Source organism: Ostrinia furnacalis, unplaced genomic scaffold (genome assembly GCF_004193835.3).
Source record: "Ostrinia furnacalis isolate ACB-3 unplaced genomic scaffold, ASM419383v2 OfSCF4125, whole genome shotgun sequence".
Lineage (NCBI taxonomy): Eukaryota > Metazoa > Arthropoda > Insecta > Lepidoptera > Crambidae > Ostrinia > Ostrinia furnacalis.
The window spans coordinates 429,741-450,952 of NW_021134364.1; the positions used below are offsets into that span (position 1 = coordinate 429,741).

Sequence of the window (21,212 nt, forward strand, 5' to 3'; positions counted from 1 at the left end):
GCACGACCGCCCACTGTTGGGATCTGAAGTAGCCGCTCGGTGTGTCGGTGCGTGCACTGGGTCTGATCGGCGGAGCTCGAACCGCCANTATAAATGAATTTCGGTGGATTGATTCTTAATTCCGGTGGCTCAAATACAATTTCGGTGGCTCTTGATAATTTCAAATTGACATATCTCGAGAAGTATTAATAATATTTTGATCTCTACCATATCATTGAATAATACAAGTTATTTACTATTATTTCTGCCACAAAAAAGTTTTGGAAAGTGGAAATTAAAATTCGCCACCGGAATTAGGCAAAAAACGAGTTTGTTGATATTCACCCACATAAATCTTTGCAGATCCGTAACAGCTTCCTCCTGGCGACTTTGCTATTGCAACATCTATAAGAGTTCAAATCTCGAGTTCAATTGAGTGCTCGTGTGAGTAATAGAGGTATATTCTAGTAATTATTGATTTAACAAAAGAGAGAAGACTTTTTAAGCAACGTATCAATATTTTTTAAAGTTTATAGACCAATTTTACGAGGTCCCAAGAAAGGCCTCCGAGTTTTTGTTTATTTTTTTTCGGATAAAACGTTATCAACCAAAATTAATGTTATTAGTACTACACATTGGTCTTTAAGTAAATTACTTTGATAAAAAGAAAAATACCTACATTGTTATCTGAGATATTTGGTCAAGTGCTTCGATTGCAATCTTAGGTAGACAAGCCTCCTTTTTTATTGTTTAATTTAATTTTATATTATTTTTCTTACTAGCGAAACATCTGTCTGCATTAATAAGCAAGTACTTAATACACAAACAAAGGATCTCCGCCGTTATTAGATAAGTACTTGATTGATATATGATATTATACACTCACTCTATCCATGCAGTTAGCAAGTACGTGTAATATAATACCTTCATCTCACTTTGTATGTGACACGCTTGGCAAGACATCATTTGAATGCATTATCAACGCAATGACAGTTTTACACGATTGTAAGGATATTGATCTTGGTGATCTTATTGGGTTAATACGCCAATACATCGGCACTGATGCATACCTTCACTATAAATTAACCACTATCACATTGTAAACAAGGCAGTTAATTTATTGACCCTAGATAAACAATCTTGCAAATAATACTAAGTACCAAATAAAGGAAATTCTATCAAACTTCTCAAGCTGTGTCAACATTGATATGCAGGTCTAATGTAGGTCTATATGACGAAGATATCTTTTTATCTCGATTTGAGAGCAACCTGTCTCGTGATAACCGTTACCACATAGATGCGCACACAGTATAAAGCATTATAAGCATTGTATGCAAACACACAGTCAACCACAACCAGGTTCATGCATAAAAATAAACTCACCAATAGATCTACGGTCAGCCTGGCTCCCGTAGAACTCGTCCAATTCCTTGGCGGAACAGAGAGGAGTGTCGACCTGCGTCGTGACGTCGAATTTAGAATAATCCACTTCGTATCCTTGTCGTTCACGGTTATATGTCACAAGAGGCACAAATCTGTGTCCCCACATTAATTCACTTGTTGTGTAACTGGATCGCGCCTGCGTCGTCTGCCCAGTCGATTCTATCGTTCCTTCCAATATAACTACTATCTCGAACCTCTCCTGGAGGATGTCCGCCGCGGACACTCCGTAGAACGGACTCTCAGCGTTTATTTTATGGACCATTGTGATTGGCCAAATGAAGAACAAGTTACTGTCGCATCCATCGGCATTCAGTTCTAACTCAGTCTGGTAGTGCGATAACAATTCCCCTTCTTTCGTTGTTCTCGATCGTATAAGTTGAGCTCTAACGCTTGCTCCTATAATATGCGACTTCCTCAGATCTCCCACGCGGAACATCAAGCACAGCTCGCCGTCCCTTTGACATATCACAGCGTATTTTGAGAAGAGTAGAGTTTGCGTTCTGTGTTTTGGTCTCGTCATCTTGGCGAACACGATACCGACCATGAAAGCTTGTATCATGACACCTACTATACTCTGGAGACACATTATGAAAATAGCCTCGGGACACTCTTCCGTCGTTGTGCGAGCACCGTAACCGATGGTGTGTTGAGTTTCAATACTGAAGAGGAAGCAAGACGTGAAATCGAATATATTGAACACACAAGGCTTCCAGTTTGAGGTCTCCTGCATGGGAGGTAGGTGATCAGGCTCCAGATCTCCATGTGTGAATGATATGAGCCACCAAATCAACGCGAATCCCAGCCAAGACAAGATAAACGATAGAGTGAACACAAGTAGAGTCCATCGCCATTGGGCGTCAACAAGGGTCGTGAACATATCCTGGAGGAACCGTATACGCCGCTGAGAAATCCTGGACTTGAGGACGTTGCACTCGCCATTTTTGAGAACAGCTCGTCTTCTCGTTCGCCGCGTGACGCCGGGCCTGTGCGATCGGCTCCTGTAAACAAATACACGGAATATGAACGTTTCGCCTGAACGAACCCTGTTATCTAATATGCACTAGTCCTAAGTGTGAATGTCTAGTTCACGCTTGCATCGTCGACCTTCGTCGATGTGATGTCGCTAATGCGCGAACAATTAGTGAATAGCTTTCTAATGTAAATGAGTTTACACAAAACATTGCTAAGAAGACGGACAAAAGCGAAACAGTACGGGTGGGAGTCGGTCGGTGACGGCACTGGGTGGCGATCGTCGACGAACCTCTTGCTGGCTTGAGGGTAGTAGATGCCGGGGGAGAGGTTTCCATTGGCGGGCACTGTCTTGACTTTGAGCCAGTCGTCTGGCAGGAGTTGGGTCTCTTCCCGGCAGGCGGGGGACTCTGGGTCGACGTGCATGGTTTCGTGCGTTGCGCTCACTCGCGGCGGACCGTCTGCGCCGGCGCCGCCGTCCCGGCTTCGCCCTGAAGCACCGCGCGAGATAATGACGAGATCACGACTGGCACACGCTAAATGTTGTATAATTGTATCGCGAGATTCTATAACGAAAATTATCAGCCCGCCCGGAAAATGCTTTGTTAGTGGCCGGTGACGATAGCTGATATAGGGTGTGCCAAAAGATTACAGCGCTGCTGGTGGAGATGCCAGTATCAGTAGGTACCTTTGTAATATAGTAATTATTATTCGATAACGAACTCATAATATGAACATAATCATAATTAATAGAAAATGTCAAAGTGAACATAAAAATTTAAACCCTGACAAGAAATTAAACCATTTTACAGATGTCAGCGGGCTATTTTCAAGATTCAATATTGAATAATCTTATGAAAATGTGAAGTAGTATACGTGGAAAAATACATAAGATTATCTTCTTCAATAGTTACATTTTCCGATTTCATCCATGTAGGTACCTTTATCAGCGCGGTTTTATTTTGACAAACCCAAATTCACGCAAAGCTAAATCATTGGCACACAAGTTATTTAATTTGCATTTATAAAATTACAGTGAAATGTCTTCTAGATACACCTACAATAGCGAAATCACGAGTAAACGCAACCACGAGCAAATAATTTTATAGCTTACTAAAAATGTATTTAAGAGTGCTCTGTTCCACGGTTTTACCAGACAAACATTGACTGATGCTGCAGCAATGATGAATTGTTATTTATTTTTAATTGTTTACATTTAATTTACGACTGCTTGTGTAGAAAACGTCATCGTAGACATCACGTTTTATCTAGAATGAATTTACAAAGGAGACGAGCGTCTTTGTCTCTTTCTGTGCAAAACTTCATATGCAGTAGGAGTAGCTCTTATGACACACTAACAGCAATACATAAAAGTTTTCATTAGAATGTTACAAGAAAGCTTGCTTTTTGAAGCCTTTAAATATTAATAATACAGATACTAGAATCGAAAAATTCTGTTAAATGTTCAATAAAAATGTTGTAATGTGTGTTATTTAAATGTTAGTCTGTAACAATCAGCCTATATTTTCCAAAATGGCGGCTACCCCCACCCAGTTCGTTAAAATGGCTAATTTGACAGTGCGAAGTGGTTCGCTAATGCGCATCATTTTCGATACTAATTGGGGAATCTCGACCATTTTATAACCGAAGGTCGATAGGAGGTGTGTTAGTAACTATGTAATTGTGGTCCTTTGTGACGATATTTGCAAGATAAATAAATGGGTAGGGCTTTTTGGGGATACATGTGCTGGTTGCGTAAAAAGTAAAAACGTGACTTCATAAATACTTCATGTGTACTGAGCTTTTAGCGGTTGATGGTATGGCTTTCAGCCTCATAACTTCGGTTAAACTTCTTGCAGGTTTTCGCTCTACAAAATTTATTTAAATCTCTTTTGAACTTTGAAGATCATATAATTTTGTATCTAAATAAACTAAAAAGATTTGCCATGTGTATCTTTTATAATTAGAATTAGCAAATACTGGATTGTGACAGGTGAGTAAAACTAATCACACATTTTTAATTATACAGTAACTCTGACCTACAAATGTCACTGCCAATACAATATCAAAAGTACTTTTATTTTGATAAAGTCTTGTTAATCTGTTTTGATCATGTGCTTTAGTTATCTATTCAACATACGATTAATTTATTATCCAATAAATATTTATGTTATTGATATTTCGTATTTTAAATTGAAAGCATAATTCATTATAGCGTTATGTACATAATACACCTCCATCTATCTGATATACTCCATCTATCTACGAATGTGCTGAACTATCAGAAACTCAATATAAAATGGTAGGTAAAGCTTTTATGTTTAAATAAATCGAGATAAAATTAATTATAATGTTGGTCTTCTATGAATATCTAGGTACCTATAAGGCGCGCAGAAAAGTCCTTGTGCACGACCGCCCACTGTTGGGATCTGAAGTAGCCGCTCGGTGTGTCGGTGCGTGCACTGGGTCTGATCGGCGGAGCTCGAACCGCCAACCGTTCNTTTTTTTTTAAATTTTATTTTACCGTTTTGTCGGTGTGATTAATATACATACCTCCACAAAATTACAGCTCTCTAGTGCCAACAGTTTCCAAGCAAAACCTCGGACAGACATATCGAAACTATAAGGGTTCCCCTTAGGACTACGGAACCCTACGGAAACGGCCGGCTTCCATTTGGGCACGAGCCAAAGTTCGGGTTCCGTTGTAATCCGGAATGATTATAATGCTAACGGTACGACCTCATGTATAAACATCGCCGAGCTGTAGTAATGAGTGGTTAGCAGGCTTTAGTTCGATAAGCGGACGCTGTGCAGCTTTAAGCTGTAAGGAAGTGCTTCTTATTTCTTAGAGATCTTGAACTATATGTGAACCAGTCTGAATATTACCATATTCTTTACCAAATAGGCTCCGACAAGTGCAGTATATTTGGGTTTTATTCTCAATAGATAAGTTAACCATTAATTAGTCGCGCGGGGTCACTTGGACCCCAAGCGAGTTAGTTTGTGTCATATTTCGGCAAATATTACACTTACGCAACTCAGCGTTCTAGTAGCTTCCTAGCTCACCTGCACCTTCCTTCATAAGGGTTCCACTTGCTACGGCAATAAGCATACGTGTCGTACGGAGGTGCTTGGGGTCCAATGGACCCCGCGCGACTTATAGTGTAGTGAAATTTTGCCAAGAATAATTCATACATTTTTCTTCATACAGAGTTCATAATAAGCATAGTATTGTTATAAGAATAACATACCTGGCAGCCAGTCTCAACGTTAGCGTACATGCCCGGCCTGACCGGCACGTGGTCGCATGAGAAACTTGTGTCCGGCACTTCATGGTAGATGGGGAAGTCTACGCCGGGCACGCCGGGCACGTTGCGGAGATCTTGGGGCTTCTCATGCTCTCTCAAAGGCTTGCGGTAGACTGACTGGTGAGGCTGGAAATTGTACGGCAAGAGCTGGTAGCGCTGGAAAGAAAAAGTTGATTTTGGTAAAGATTTCAGTAAAGAGAAACGTGTCTGTGTTCACGAAATCATATAACTCTAAGACTATAATCTATAATCCGGGCCTTTTCAAGGCGAGAGTGAATAGGCTTACAGGGCAGATATGTACCATCCTAGACTGCATCTAACACCAGGTGCGATTGCGGTCAAATACCTGCCTTGTCTTGCATAAAAATAACAAGGTAGTAATTATCAAACCGCCTCGGTATGGTCTCGGTCAAGAGGGCGGGGGCGCGCAATACGCAATCCTCATCGTGTTTTGGTTCCCGCTGAAAACCAGCTTCACGACATGACGTTTATGTTATGTCGCGAATATTGCTGAGCGGGCGCCTCTTCAGCATAAACTTGGAAAATGTTACGCACTGTATTCTTTATTATATGCTGAACAAAATATTCTTTTTCTTATTCATATTAGGCCTTGAAGCCACGAGAGAACAGGCATCATCTGAGCAAGCTCGCTGCGCCATGGATCGCATCTAACCTTTTCAGTGAGATTGTTATCAAAAGTTTACTAAATAAAAACAAGATATTGTGCTCTAGGGTCCTAGGTTTGATTCCCCGAAATGAAGAGATTAAATGGGCTTTACCGATTATTTTGGAAAGTCCTAAATTTGGACTCCATATGGTACTACACGGTAAATAACCACCAATCAAAGTTCTATTTTATATGACTGTATAACTAGCTATTGCCCGCGGCTTCACCCGCGTGAAATTTCGTTTGTCACAGATCGTCATAAAAATATAGCCTATATGTTAATCGGGGTTATAAAAAATAATACTGTAAAGTTTCATCAAAATCCATTCAACAGTTTTCCAAACATCCATACAAACTTTCGCATTTATAATATTATTTAATTATTTATAATTTATAATATTAGTAGGATGTTTGGTGATCTAATAGTAATGAAACATCCACAGTCAAACCAGGAGCATACAAAGTGAAAGAAATGTAATTACAAAACCCTTTAGTTACATCCAGTTTAATTATCCTTAATTAAGATAAAACAAAAGCAAACCATCAAAACTTCAACAATAAACGTAACTTTTACACCACAACCATTCAAACTGGCGCCGTTAAGTAACAACGAATGTCTTTAAATTACTTTTCACTTCATTCACACTTCGTAATACAACAGAGGGGTTACTCTGAAAAACGCCATCCGTAGTTTCGAAAGTTGCTATCCCTCTCACGCAAAGCAAGATGCTAGCATGAGCGACAGTAACAGATAGACCCGAAACTACGTACACAGCTTTTCGGAGTAGCCCTCCAGAATCGCGTATTACTCTTTATTATCGTGCCCATACAGTATTTAACAATGTCGTTTTATGTCATCACCTCACGCATGTTATGTAAAGTACACGAGAGTACTTCAAGCTAAACTCTGTATCTTACGTAATAAGTGCTAATTTACAACAGCAATGTAAAGTCTCATGTGCTGAGTACAAGCCTTTGTTATTAACCGTATTAAATTAACCGTAGTTAATGTTAATACGTTTGCTCTTTACATAACGACTAGTGGCCTTGACCCAGATCTACTTGGAGCTTACAACATGCAGCTTATGCAAGCTTTTGAGCTTTCTCGGCACCTGGTTGTCTGCACTGGCTGGTTTATTAACGACTTTCAAGTTTTAGTCTCTTAAGAATTAAGTCACTTGCAACACTTACAAAAGTCATGCTACCTTAAAAATTTGAAATGAACGATATTTTGCAAGCAGACAATTTAAGTAGAGGTTGATTTAATCATGCTAAAATGGTCCTGAATAGATAAATCTTCAGGCTACTTAACTTCTCTTCCTTCAAGATTTTATTTATTTAATTTAGTATTGATTGCATCTGCTGAAGTGGCAGTGGGCAGGGCACATAGTACGCAGAACTGACGGCCGATGGGGCAGCAAGGTTCTGTAATGGAGGCCGCGTACCGGAAAACGCAGCGTGGGACGTCCACCCACAAGGTGGACCGACGACTTGATAAAGGTAGCAGGAAGGCGCTGGATGCAGGCCGCTACCAACCGTGCGATGTAGATGTCATTGGGGGAGGCCTATGTTCAGCAGTGGACGTCCTGTGGCTGAAATTATGATGATGATGATTGCATCTAAAGATAGATGTAAATAATAGAGCCTGCCCATCGTTCGTATCGTATGTGACCCGAGTTTAAGAAGTAATGTTGTTTATGAATGGAAAATGCTTATGAAATAATAATATTATACAAATTACTAAACGAATAACTTGCTTTTATTATTTTACCACAACATAAAAAAAATAAAGCAAGGTATTCTACTACCCGCAGGCAATTGGATCCAATCATATTAAATAACAAGCTTTTATCTAAATAAAATAATGTTAATAAGTCTCAAATAAGAACAAAAGCATTACATCTGCCTCATTAAAATCTAATATACTTAGCCTAGCTTAATTTCCATGCACTTTATATAGTAGTTACTAACATAAGGTACCCAAATACATAGAGTATGAACGTGCGAAACCCATGTTCAGTTCACTGAATAATCAGTAGAGTAGGGCAATGAATTGTTTAGTCTAGTATGAATTCCGATCGATTTAGTTTAGTACAGTACAAGACTATTACATCCCACTGTAGGGCATTGGGCTTTCACTAGCCATGGGATTAGTTTATACTATAAACTACATTATGGTTTAGATAGTGAGTGTAGTGGAAGTTCATAAATAAAAAGAGTGGACTGTATACAATTAATTGTCTATTCGGTATAAATTTACAATAATATCGAAACCGTTTAGTGCAAAGTCATTGAAGAGAGTGCGTCAGGATCGTTTTCTTCGATGTTCGCTCGCGAACCGAACATTGCTCGTTCGTTCGCCGAACGCTCGCCGCTCCCTTCGGTCACGCCGCCCGCGGGCAATGTCCGTGAGTAGACAATCGTTATGGACTATTGAGTTGATCAGCAGTCTAGTCAGTTTAGCAGCAGACCGACTTAGACCATAATTGGTATATTACAAATAGACTTAGAAAAATAGACACGTCGTATTTTTTGTTGCAAAATTTTATTTGTGGCATATGCATAAGCATAAGGCATCTAATATGCCATTAGCATCCTGTGCGGTACAGAACGGAGGGCACAGAAGGACCACAACATACTTAATATTATATTTTAAGTAGTTTTGTCGCAGCTAAAATAGGTCGCAGGTATCTAAAAAATATAAATAATTTTTCATCATAACTATGTTTTGGTAACTACCACCTATACATACCAAGACAGAACGTCAAACTGTACACTGAGGCATCATCTGTAATAGCTGTTAACTATACTCTGCAATCATTACTATGAAAACATGCGTTTCTAAATCATAAGTAAGTGCAATATCCACAAAGTGATGAATAAGAAAATAATGTGACAAATTAGAAACGATCGCAGAGACCAATCTGTTGCTTTGTTTGCAAATAAGTTGCTTCGTATTGTTTTTTCTCATACTAAATAAAAAAAATATCTTTATTTATAATATGTATGTATTTAAAAAAAAAGTATATACGTAGTGTATCTGTCAAGCTAGCACCCATAACACAAGCATTAAGTTGCTTACTTTATGGCTAGCTGGCGCTGTGTGAAATTGTCCAAAGATTTATTTAATTATTATTGTTATTTAATTTCAAATGTAGAGTTATTTCAATATTTCTTTTTCTTAGGGCTTTATTAAAGTCACGATCACGTAAATGCATGATTTTTTACCAAGTGGACCTTCTGCACGTTAGCTCTATGCCTGCAAATCGGAACTTGCGTATGCGCAACTCCGGGCGGCCATGACAGCGCGGCGGACATTGCCCCCTCTCACTATCGGTAGCTGATGGCGACACGCGACACATGATATCTATGCCTTGAGATAATTACCTATAGCGAACATTATCCTTATCAGCGATTGGAAAATAATCGCTGACCTAGTTTGAAGTAAAAAAAGATTTAGGGCGCAGCATTGTGCGATATATCTAAACTCTAAAGTATTTCACGTTCACAATAATCATTTTAGTTTTAGTATTTTTTCTGAAGCTACTTTAGGTAAGTCAGCGACTTAAGTAAGTTTTCAACATAATAATATCAATGTGATTAAATACCCAATTAAATGCTTTTAACGCGCTCAAGGAAATTAATAAAGAGAATTAAAATGTGGCTACCCCTTGTGGCTGCCTTTTAAGTACTCGTAGTGTTGTATCGCTGGTGACTTTAATATTTGTGTTGTCTAAAGTTTACTTTTCTTTTACTCTACTCAACATATTGGATAACTTAGATTACAAATTATTTGGAAATAGTTAAAGCGATACACTATTAACTGCATGTTGGTAAAAAATAGCGTGGCTACATTATACTTACATCGTGCAGTAATTCTGTCTTGTATTCTCTCTGTGGACGAATCGCCTGTTGGTGGTAGAACTGCTCTTCCTAGAACAAACAAAGAAGTGATAAATAACAAATTAGCTCCTTCATCATCACCACCATCAGCCCAGCCACAAGACGTCCACAACTAAACACTTATGACTCCTCCTGTGCACGACCGCCCACTGTTGGGATCTGAAGTAGCCGCTCGGTGTGTCGGTGCGTGCACTGGGTCTGATCGGCGGAGCTCGAACCGCNTAAACTGTGTGCCAAATAAAAAATATATTTCTATTTCACACTAAGCCTTCAAACACGTGCTAACTCTGTCAACCCCGGCTTCTAGACGAAACATAGTTTAGTTCGCTCAAAGTGAATGTGGGGAATCTTGTAAAACCACTCTAGTACACGTATAAAGTGGAAAGGATTTGCAGGATCAGGTTATTCTGGAAAATAGACGGCCATTTTCTGAGTCAGTCGGGTGTGTCAGTCATGTGATGGGAATCACATTGTAGTTAACAGATAATATATTTGTAAAATAATAATACACTAGCTTTTCACATATAGCGTGTCACAGATCGTTATAAATTATAGCTTATATTATTCTGATGTATAAACAATAATACTGTAAATTTTCATCAAAATACGTTCAGTAGTTTTTGCGTGAAAGAGTAACAAACATACATTCACACAACTTACGCATTTATAATATTAGTAAGAGTTATGCGTCACAAAGCCTTTGATTAGATCCGTTTTAGGGAATATTTTTCCATTTGACGTTAAAAAAGATTTGTCGTCCAATAGGATGACAAGACTGTCTAAAAATGCAAGGGGTCACACAATTTTGGCTGGTGTTTATTAAGTACAGTCAGTATCAAATCGTTCGAGACACCCAAAGTAGCCAATAAGTTTCGCAACACGTCTTTGTTACAATTGGAATAAAGTTGTATTATCAACTTTTTTGCCACTTTGCGTGTCACGAACTATTTGACGCTGACTGTACCTATCCCTAACGCCGTTGATACAAAAGAAACATAAGAATAATGCTAGAATAAAAACAGAAAAATAACTTCTTAAGCTATTAAACATTGCTCTCTCTTGACAAGTTAGTTTTTACCTTGAAATATGATCTGAAGTCGTTAAAAATAATGAAGAATGCTCTCCCGCCTTCATAATTTCTAGTTTAAAAGATAAATTTCCTGTTTAAGAAGCAACTACGCAAGAGTAAATGTTTTAAAGCTGGGGCAAGAAAGTGTTAAGTTAAAGAGAATCTATACGGAGCTTTCTTGAAACAGCGATACATTGTATAATAGTTTAATGCTATGAAATATTGTGTCTAAAAGAAAACTTGTTGAATGTGCCGTTTCAAAAGATAGAATAATACTGTATAAAGAGATATGGTTATTTACTACGAGTATTTACTATTCAAATTATGCAGTCCAAAATAGACTGTAATTAATATCCATTCCATTATTATCAATAATTGATTTGAGTTTTTGAAGCGATGAATCAATCAATCAAATAACATTTATTTTGTCACTTACACACGGTAATAGATGTTTCTGTGATGTTGTTATTTTTTACTAGTACAAAATTTCAATTACACCACGCATTGCCGAGTGTGCACGACCGCCCACTGTTGGGATCTGAAGTAGCCGCTCGGTGTGTCGGTGCGTGCACTGGGTCTGATCGGCGGAGCTCGAACCGCCAANTCGCACCCTGTACGGTTTCGGTGGTTAAACCAACAGCTGCCGCTGAATCGTCGTCGTGTGGCCCATCATCATCGCCGCGCTGCTTGTTGTTGGCGCAACTACGACGCTACGAGGATGATCGCAAAACGATCACAAATACACAAAAGGCCCTTTTCAGGGCCGCACAAATTTCGTTAATTATAATGACTGTTTCTATCGAAGACTTTACACAATAATTACCTACCTATATTATATTATATTATATTATATTAATAATAGATATTCCTGTTATTGCTCTCACATGGCATGGCACACCTCGCACACACACACATAAATTTATCCTATCCTAGGTGCCGCCAGCACATAAATACATATAATATATGTACCTACCTGCCTGTACTATGCAAATAAGAGGAGTTTGAGAAAATAAATGTATGTAGGTACTTCTTTCATCATCATTACACAATATGTTACGGGGGGCACGGGAATGGAATGGATTTGGAACGTTTCAATCGGGGCTATGGAATAATATTGTGGAAAGTATAAAAATGTGGTTTCGTAAAAAAATATATTAATAATAAGTCAAACAAATTTTATTTGTAATAACAATTACTATAAATAAGTCATAAAACGTCTTTAGAGTAGGAGGTACATAATAATTATACATTATACCAATGTTTCATTTCATATTATCACTCATTCTGGGGTTCCGTAGTCCGGGGTTCCCTACCCCAGGGTTCCGTATTCCAGGGTGCCGTAGATCCAGGGGTTCCGTAGATCCGGCTCGAAGGACCAAACTGTGCACGACCGCCCACTGTTGGGATCTGAAGTAGCCGCTCGGTGTGTCGGTGCGTGCACTGGGTCTGATCGGCGGAGCTCGAACCGCCAACCGTTCATCGATAGCTTCTAAATAATAAAACAATGGACTGTATAGCTTCTTTATTCTCACTTCACAAACTTTCACTACAACTATGAGGTCCTGTCCTTAACACTATTACACTTCGCCCGTCCGAATAGGGCAACCGCGTCGCGTTTAGGAGGAGCTTAGCTCGACTCGCACTTATTCCGATTTCTCTGCACTGACTGGATTCACGAACCGACGAACTGAACTAACTGCGAACNTCTCTTCTCTCGACGGCGCCCGATCTTCACCAGCATCGGGCCGAAGTAGTCCACTCCACAGTGAGTGAAGGCCCGCTGAAAGTCTTTCAGTCGGGAATCAGGTAGGTCTCCAGTTATTGGCTGCTGCGGTGTCGCCTTCCTTATTCGACAAAGCTGGCACGAGTGTGCCGCTGAGCGAACCGCCGTTCTCAGCCCCAGTATTGCGTACTTTTGTCGCAACTCGTTCACGACTCTCTCATTGTTTGCATGGAGAGCCCGCTCGTGGTAATGTTTCACCAGCAACTTCGTCAGCTGATGCCTTCTGTCTAGGATGATCGGCCTTTTCACATCCTCGTCGACTGCTGCTCTTTGTATGCGACCCCTCATCCTGATAATGCCCTCGTGCATCGCAGGGTCCAACGCGAATAGTCGACTTTCCTTTGGAATCGGCTTTCCAGTCCTCAATTCTTTCACTTCCTTGGGGAAACTCTCCTGTTGCGCCATGATGGTTAGGATATTCTCCGCGCCTTCCAGGTGCTGCACGTCCAGTTCTCTTTTACTCTTCGTCTTCACTCTTTGGATGAAGAGCAATACATACGCCAACGTCCTCACAAGTTTCTCATAGCTGGAGAATCTGCTCATGTCTATGAGGGTGTCATGTGGCTCCTCTTGCGCTGTGTGCACCGCTCGCTCCTCTAGTTCAGGCCATGAGGCCTCCGGGTCTTTCAGAAACTCGGGACCGTTGAGCCAAGTAGTCGTTATGACCTCCCCGTCCAGTTTCTTCCTGGTCGCCTCGTCGGCGACATTCATTTCGGTGGGGACCCAGCGCCAATCTTGGGGTTCGGAGTCTTCNTTCAACCTTACTTGCACGTACTGTCGCTCCAGCTTGGCGCCATTCCTTATCCAATGCAGGACGGTGCTGGAGTCGGTCCAGTAAAAGGTCCGGCTGAACCGCAACCGATGTTCCCGCTTCAGGGAGACCGCGAGTCTGGTGGCGATCACTGCTGCCTGCAACTCCAGCCTTGGGATAGTCTGGGTCTTCTTTGGCGACACTCTCGCCTTGGAGGCGAGCAGGCTCACCCCGGCGCCTCCGTTCTTCTTTGGGAAGCGCGTGTTAGGATATTTATATGTACATACCTGATTCATATTAATATTCCATGGTAAAAATTTATAATTGGTACACTATTTAACTTGTTAAACACTACACACACAAAACATTGCACAGCCGCCATATTAACTGACAGATTAAAATTCAGATTTATATAATTCGTAAATTAGAATTTATTGTAAGGTTTTTGGTTTCTTAATAATTCAGAATTTAATTAAGATCACCGATTCTAAATATGAAAGATAATATTACCCTATTTTTAATATATTGTAAAATGAGAAACTCCAACTTCCGCTTCCGAATAAAAATAGTTATAAAATACTGTGCTGTGATTGGTCGACTGTTCTGATTGGTCGTTTTAGGCCGACCAATCGGAGTTGAGTAAAAAGAGGGAGAATTTGGGTATAAATAGATGGAATTTCTCATGGAGAGTAGTCTCGACGGATCTTTGAGGTGATGCTGACCAAAGTTAAGTACTTATTGTTTATTGGTACTATTATTATGATTGTTGTGTAATTGTATTGTATTATTGTGATATTGTATTAACACCGGGATCTGAAGTAGCCGCTCGGTGTGTCGGTGCGTGCACTGGGTCTGATCGGCGGAGCTCGAACCGCCAACCGTTCATCGATAGCTTCTAAATAATAAAACAATGGACTGTATAGCTTCTTTAATCTCACTTCACAAACTTTCACTACAACTATGAGGTCCTGTCCTTAACACTATTACACTTCGCCCGTCCGAATAGGGCAACCGCGTCGCGTTTAGGAGGAGCTTAGCTCGACTCGCACTTATTCCGATTTCTCTGCACTGACTGGATTCACGAACTGACGAACTGAACTAACTGCGAACTAACTCAGGAACGAACTCACTAACTCACTTTTGGGCTCGAGGCGCGCTTCTTATGTCTTGTCTGAGAGCGAGGGTTTAGTCGCGGCAATCGCCCATAATCTACACCAATCGCCATGCCCGAATGTAGGCTATCTCTCTTTCAAACCCTCCCTCTCAGACAGACGCGTCCGTGAGCGCTCACATGCCTATCTCGCTCACTCCTAAGCGATTCCCTATCTTCTTATTCTTAATTATGTGTTTTCCTTAATTAATATGTGTCCTCTTTATTATTTTCATGTAAAAAGTAGTACATAGGTTTCGTCTTTCCCTATATATTACAATTTAACTTAGTCCTTAATAAATTACATCTTCTATAAAGAATTATTCATCATTTACCATCTTTACTTATGTAACTTACATAAACGGTTAATATTTCCATAAATTATATATCAAGCTATTTAATATTATTACAGAGACCATCAAATACATGTTAAAACCTTAAATATTCAATAATTAACATATAAAACATTCACATTTACAGTTTACGCGCAACGGTGTACGCATTCGTTCGCGCCACTATTTCGCCGATTTCCTCCTTCTCGGCGAGTCGTCCCCAACAGTCCTCAATAATAAAATAATTTGCGTTACGTTTCCACAGCAGTTCGTGTCAACCTCATTAAGCACGACTTATTTATTTATTTACTGTAGACGACACTTGAGTCGTGATATCAAAATAAGCACCTACGTGTTGAATATTTGCGAGTCATTTTTAGAAGTTCCTGAAGATCAAATACTGAAATTAAATGAAGTTAACACGTCGTTTGCAAATTCTCAACTAGAAGGATAACACGAGGGCAAAAGGCAATTCTCTAAAGTGTTTTTCCTCATATAAATAACCTCAAAATAAACTTTCAGAAAGTTTTCATCTAAACTTTTAACAATTTTCAATTTTTAATTATTTGTTAGTATAAAGCCATTTTTCAGATCACATATTGGAATGTCTGACCATATCCGTGATTTATATGTAGAGTACTTTTTGTTCATCTTCCAAAATCAATAGAATTGGAATTTTGAAAACAGAATTTAACATTTCTCCAAAGTTGCTATTAAGATGTTCATTCTAGAGTCTAGAGCCAAACAAAAAGCAACAAGGAAAACGTATACAGCTTTCTCAGTCTATATTTAGGGTCAGATTGTCCGAGGGCAATCGTCTCAAATTGTGGGCGGTTAGATACAATCACAATCACACTGCCCCGCGCGTGCGCACTTAGAGATCCTGACAATTGACTGACTGATACACGTGCTACGATATATTGAACCCTTTCTTATAAAGAAAATTAGTTTAAAGTCTAAACAATAAAGGATATTACTCTATAAAGTGTACTAATAAAAAGTTACACGCTTCTCAAAGACTGCTTTTTAAATTATTGTAAAACCGTCATTTAATAAGGGCTTAGAAAGCACAAGGTCTCAAAAAAGACATTCTTGAGACTTTTCTGGGACATATTGGGACTAAGTGATGTCCAAAAATATAGTGTTTCGAGATTTTTGGTCAGTATGTAATGGTTGGAAATTATAAACTCAAAACGGATACTGGGTTGCTTCACTTGAAATCTATGACACCTCACAGCTTTAAATGGATAAAAGCTTAAAGTTCATATAAGTTTTCCTTTTCACTTCTGTTTTATTTAATTATTTCTTTAAAATTACCACCATGTACTAACCTGCTTTTGTTTTATAACAAAGACAGAAGAAATTTTATTGACTAAATAGAGTTTTAATAAATAAATAATGAATTCGTGTTCACTTTGGTAAATTCACTTCAAAAGTGCAGTTTGAAATGTTGACTTCATAATTATATTCCGAGGAACATTTACATTATGCTGAACAAATATAGATGATTATGTTTCTTTAGTCTGAACTGATATTTGTATTTTCAGATTAACAGATTACTGCATTATGGCTGTTGTAAAAGTTTATGATAATTCAGCTGTGGGTGTTCTGATAGTTAAAAATATGTAAATAAAACAATAAATGATAAAAACGGGTTTCCCCAATTGAATGTGTAAATAACTAGCGTCAGCACCTGGGGTTGCCTGTGCAGATTTTAGTTTGTGCCTAAAACACGGTCGTAGAATCTAAAATATTCTGAAACATTCCTTTATTTCTTGCGAAAAGAATAACTATATTTTAACTTCACAATAACTGAAAGCCTGAAAATGTAACATATTAATAAAGTTACTCTCGATTTTTTTTATACTTATTTAATAGGTACTAGATTGTGCCCGCGGCTAAGAACGTGTTTCGCGCGCATCCTCTGATCAAAAAACCTTTATAATTACCAAAAGCACCATGATTCAGCTTTTTAAGCATTTTTTCTGATTTTATAATGTACAAGTTATCCGTTTTCTAAGTTTAGTATTGCATCTTGCTACGGCGTAGTCACTGTATGAGCGGTGGAGCGTGAGCTGCGTAACGTAGTAATCCTAAGAAATTGATACCTGTTAGTTAGGCAATCGGTATGGCAGTAAATAACTATGTCATAAAATAAGTAACATTATTATAAGTAACTTCGTAGCTACGAATATTGTTTTTCAAATAACATATTTCTAGTCAATGTAAAGAATAACAGTCTCTACAGTTTTAATATAATATGATTCAAAGTGTAAATTTTATTAGATGTTTTAGTTTTATATGTAGAAGATCTTATTATGACCACTTAGAATTACGAAATTTGGAAAATGAGCGGTGAAAACTTCTGTTGGATTTTGTGTGAAGATATCCATGTGCAGATAGATAAATTATTAAGTATGATTTTTATCCTAGAATGGTGGCATAATAGGCATTCTAAAATGTGATAGTAACTAGGTATTGTAGAACGAAGTGTCAGATTTTTCATTAAAAATAAGTTATTTATTATTATCAATCATAGGATACTTATTACATCGAATTCTCTAAACTTTACATAGTTCGTTCAATTTTTATCAATTTAGAAGATTAAATAACTTCAGTAAAAAGCCAAGCAAGTAAAGCTACGCGTTGTAACTAGAACAAAAATTCAGAACAACATTTTCTTGAATGAAGGGCAGTCAGTGTCATTTGACCAGTAAATAGGACTATTATAGGATAAGTCAAATCTCTTAAAAATTATTATGACGCTGTAAAATGACGTGACGTGATAATTCGCCTTTTATTGTGTCTTTGTGTTCAACATCAGATAAAAGTAAGCCTTATTGCCGACAAATTGTCGTTTTCATCCCATTCGAGTAGTGGAAAGGTGTTATGATGTAATTCATCAAGATTAAAAGGTTCATATCAGTGTTTGCAGATTTCGCCGGATTTTCTAGATTAAAGGTGATCTTCGGGACTTGCTAGTTTACACTACGTTGATTAAAACTCGCCGTTATTTGTTGAACCTTGGTTCGTCATAGGCTAGACTAGAAATAGATTAGAACAGGACATATTTACTGCCACTTCGCTTTCTTAATAAACACTTGTAAATCTATTTCTATACTAAATTATAAATGCGAAAGTAACTCTGTCTGTCTGTCTGTCTGTCTGTCTGTCTCTCTTTCACGCCTAAACCACTGAACCGATTTTGATGAAATTTGGCATAGAGATAGTTTGAGTCCCGGGAAAGGACATAGGATAGTTTTTATCCCGGTTTTTGAAACAGGGACGCGCGTGATAAAGTTTTTCTGTGACAGAGAAAATTCCACGCGGGCGAAGCCGCGGGCGGAAAGCTAGTAATGTATAATTTAATATTTTTTCTTTTAAATTAAAAAATAAAAATGTATAAAAAGAGGTAAAGCAGTTGCCACACGAAATAGTTTGGTAAGAAATGGAGTTAATCTACCTACTGACATTACGTCCCTACAATGGACTACTTGTAGCACAGAATATCTATTCATAAGTCATAGACCTAGTCATAAAATCATAGCCAAGTGTGGCCGAAGCTCTATGATGACGTTTTGTTTTTCATGATTTGTTATTTGTAATTTCAAATATTGCTTTACAAACTTAACACTTTTTTTAAAAGATTAATTGCTATATGGGGATGAAATTATTTTCCTCGTTTTTAACTATCGCTTTTAAATCGCAATTCTGGTTAATGTGTAACCAGAGTACTTAAAACTGAGGCTGAGTTGCACCAACTTACTTTAACCGTGACTGTAACAATAACCGGTGTTTTTCTTAAATTTGTGCCAATTTTTTTTTTAAAATTAAAGATTTTTTTTTTAAACTTTTTGCGATGTTTATCGAAAGTATAAACCAAAAGCATACTTTTGATGTATATGGACAACCTTAAAGCCCTCGGAAAGGAAACAAAATAGTCTACGTAAACACGGCTGTGACACTGCATGACACGGATGTGACAGTTTTACATTTTTACTGTAAATAATAATATTTATGTTGTTAAATTTATATCATAATAGTTTAAATTGATTAACAATAAAATACACTAAATTCGTTTCATCAACAAAGGTGTTATTTGGTAATATGTACTTTTTTCTGAACATCCAAAAATTTAATTAAAATTGAGATCAAAAATACCGTCAGGTAGTTAATATATCTACTAGATAATAAAAAAATTGACTTTTTATTATTGGCACTATCTGATCATGCTTCCGATATGCTACCTACATGGTTTCGATATGATATGCTTAACAAATTAGTAAATCTTAAACACAGTACCTAATTGAGTATCAAATGAGATTTCTGTAGGATTCACATAACAGTTGGTTTTGACAACTTAAACATGTTTCATAGTCACCGTACCACTAAAAATATGGTTAATAGCAATTCCTTTTAAAACAACTCCGATCACCTCTGCAGGGCCTTTACCGGGAGCTATCTCAGTAAAATTTGATATTACTGCAGAAATGAGAAAGTGCAATAATTTTTCCTTCGTGGCATCTAGAAAATCATACTAGCGAAAAATAAGTACACTTACTAAAAGGCTACTCCTAAAAATTGCACAATACACAAAATAATTTAGCAGAACAACAAAAACTATTAAAATAATAAAAATAGAATGTCACAACCACGCGTTGTAATGTCACGACCATGTACTTAAATAGTTTGCGGTAGTGACACATTTTTAATACCATGGCCGTGACAATTTGGAACGTGTCCGATATATCCAAAAAACTATCTGTGAATTAGCAGATCTTGTGCAATTATCTGAAACTATACTGCATGAGGTACATAATTATGTTTTATACAATAGCGTGACATTGATACCTACCTTTAAAAACCGTACACGGGATGGACGTGTTATGGTTGTCCCTTTTTTCAAATAAATAGGAAATAATTTTTTGCGGCTCACTCACTACGTTCAGCCATTTGCAAATCTAATAAGATGACAATGTTACTGTTCTAAAAAAACTTAGCAAGGGATGTCAATATCAAATATAGTTTTTTACCGAGTTACGCATATTTAAAGTGGCGCACGTGGTTGTGACACAAAAACTGCTCACACAATGTTTGGTGTTCAAAATCAAAAATGGTAATTATTATTGATATAAATTTTTAACAGTCTTATATAACATGTATTAATCTTGCATAATTACTGTAATATTTATCAAAATAACATAACATCTCTTCAGAAAAAAATATTTTATGTCCAAATCCGGGAATCTCACACTACACGGTCCGTGACATTTTGGACTTGTAACTTTTTTTTAATATTCTTCTAATAGTTTTATGATAAAAATGATATTGGGCCTAGTTAATAGAGGTATTTTACTAAGTAAATTAATATACAGTGCACTGATTTTCTTTAAAAACATATGCTATTCTTACATCTCACACAAAAATGCGTAAGAATAAGAATGGCCCAGTAACATGGTGCAATTCAGCCTTAGAGTAGTTTATAAAAGTATTGCAAAAGTACTTTAGGTACTCACCTAATTTTAACAGCTTTATGCCCATGAGACTAAGATGTGATAATCATTCAAAATTTTCTTACGGAGTTGCTCCCGGCAAGACGTAGGCGAGACATACCTTGTCACTCGGATGATTAATTTAAACAAAAGTAGAACGAACTTGGTCAACAGCGATAATGTCTTGTTATCACTTCACTATTTACGCCTTTGCCACAATTTTACACATTTTCCACACTTAAAAAAAACAATGCGATTCCAAAAAGGATGGTTCCAATGAGATTCTAACTCGTTCTTTTTTTTTTCAAATAAATTCTCGACGGCCAGTCACGGCGACGAACAAATAACTATTTGACAAAACAATTC

The 21,212-nt window shown here is 37.8% G+C and overlaps 1 protein-coding gene across 8 annotated transcripts in view; it reads right to left on the reverse strand.

Annotated features, from left to right (window-relative positions):
- Window positions 1–21,212, reverse strand: part of LOC114358870 (G protein-activated inward rectifier potassium channel 3) — a 38,728-nt gene that overhangs the window by 9,621 nt on the left and 7,895 nt on the right. For 2 of the 8 annotated variants that reach the window (XM_028313013.1, XM_028313020.1), the window contains exon 3: window positions 1,363–2,420. In XM_028313013.1, the coding sequence (XP_028168814.1) occupies window positions 1,363–2,420 (1,058 nt within the window). Of the gene's footprint in view, window positions 1–1,362; window positions 2,421–2,635; window positions 2,883–4,770; window positions 4,886–16,685; window positions 17,220–20,870; window positions 21,190–21,212 lie in introns of those variants that run through there. The other 6 variants (XM_028313018.1, XM_028313014.1, XM_028313015.1 and 3 more) reach the window with 6 other exon arrangements.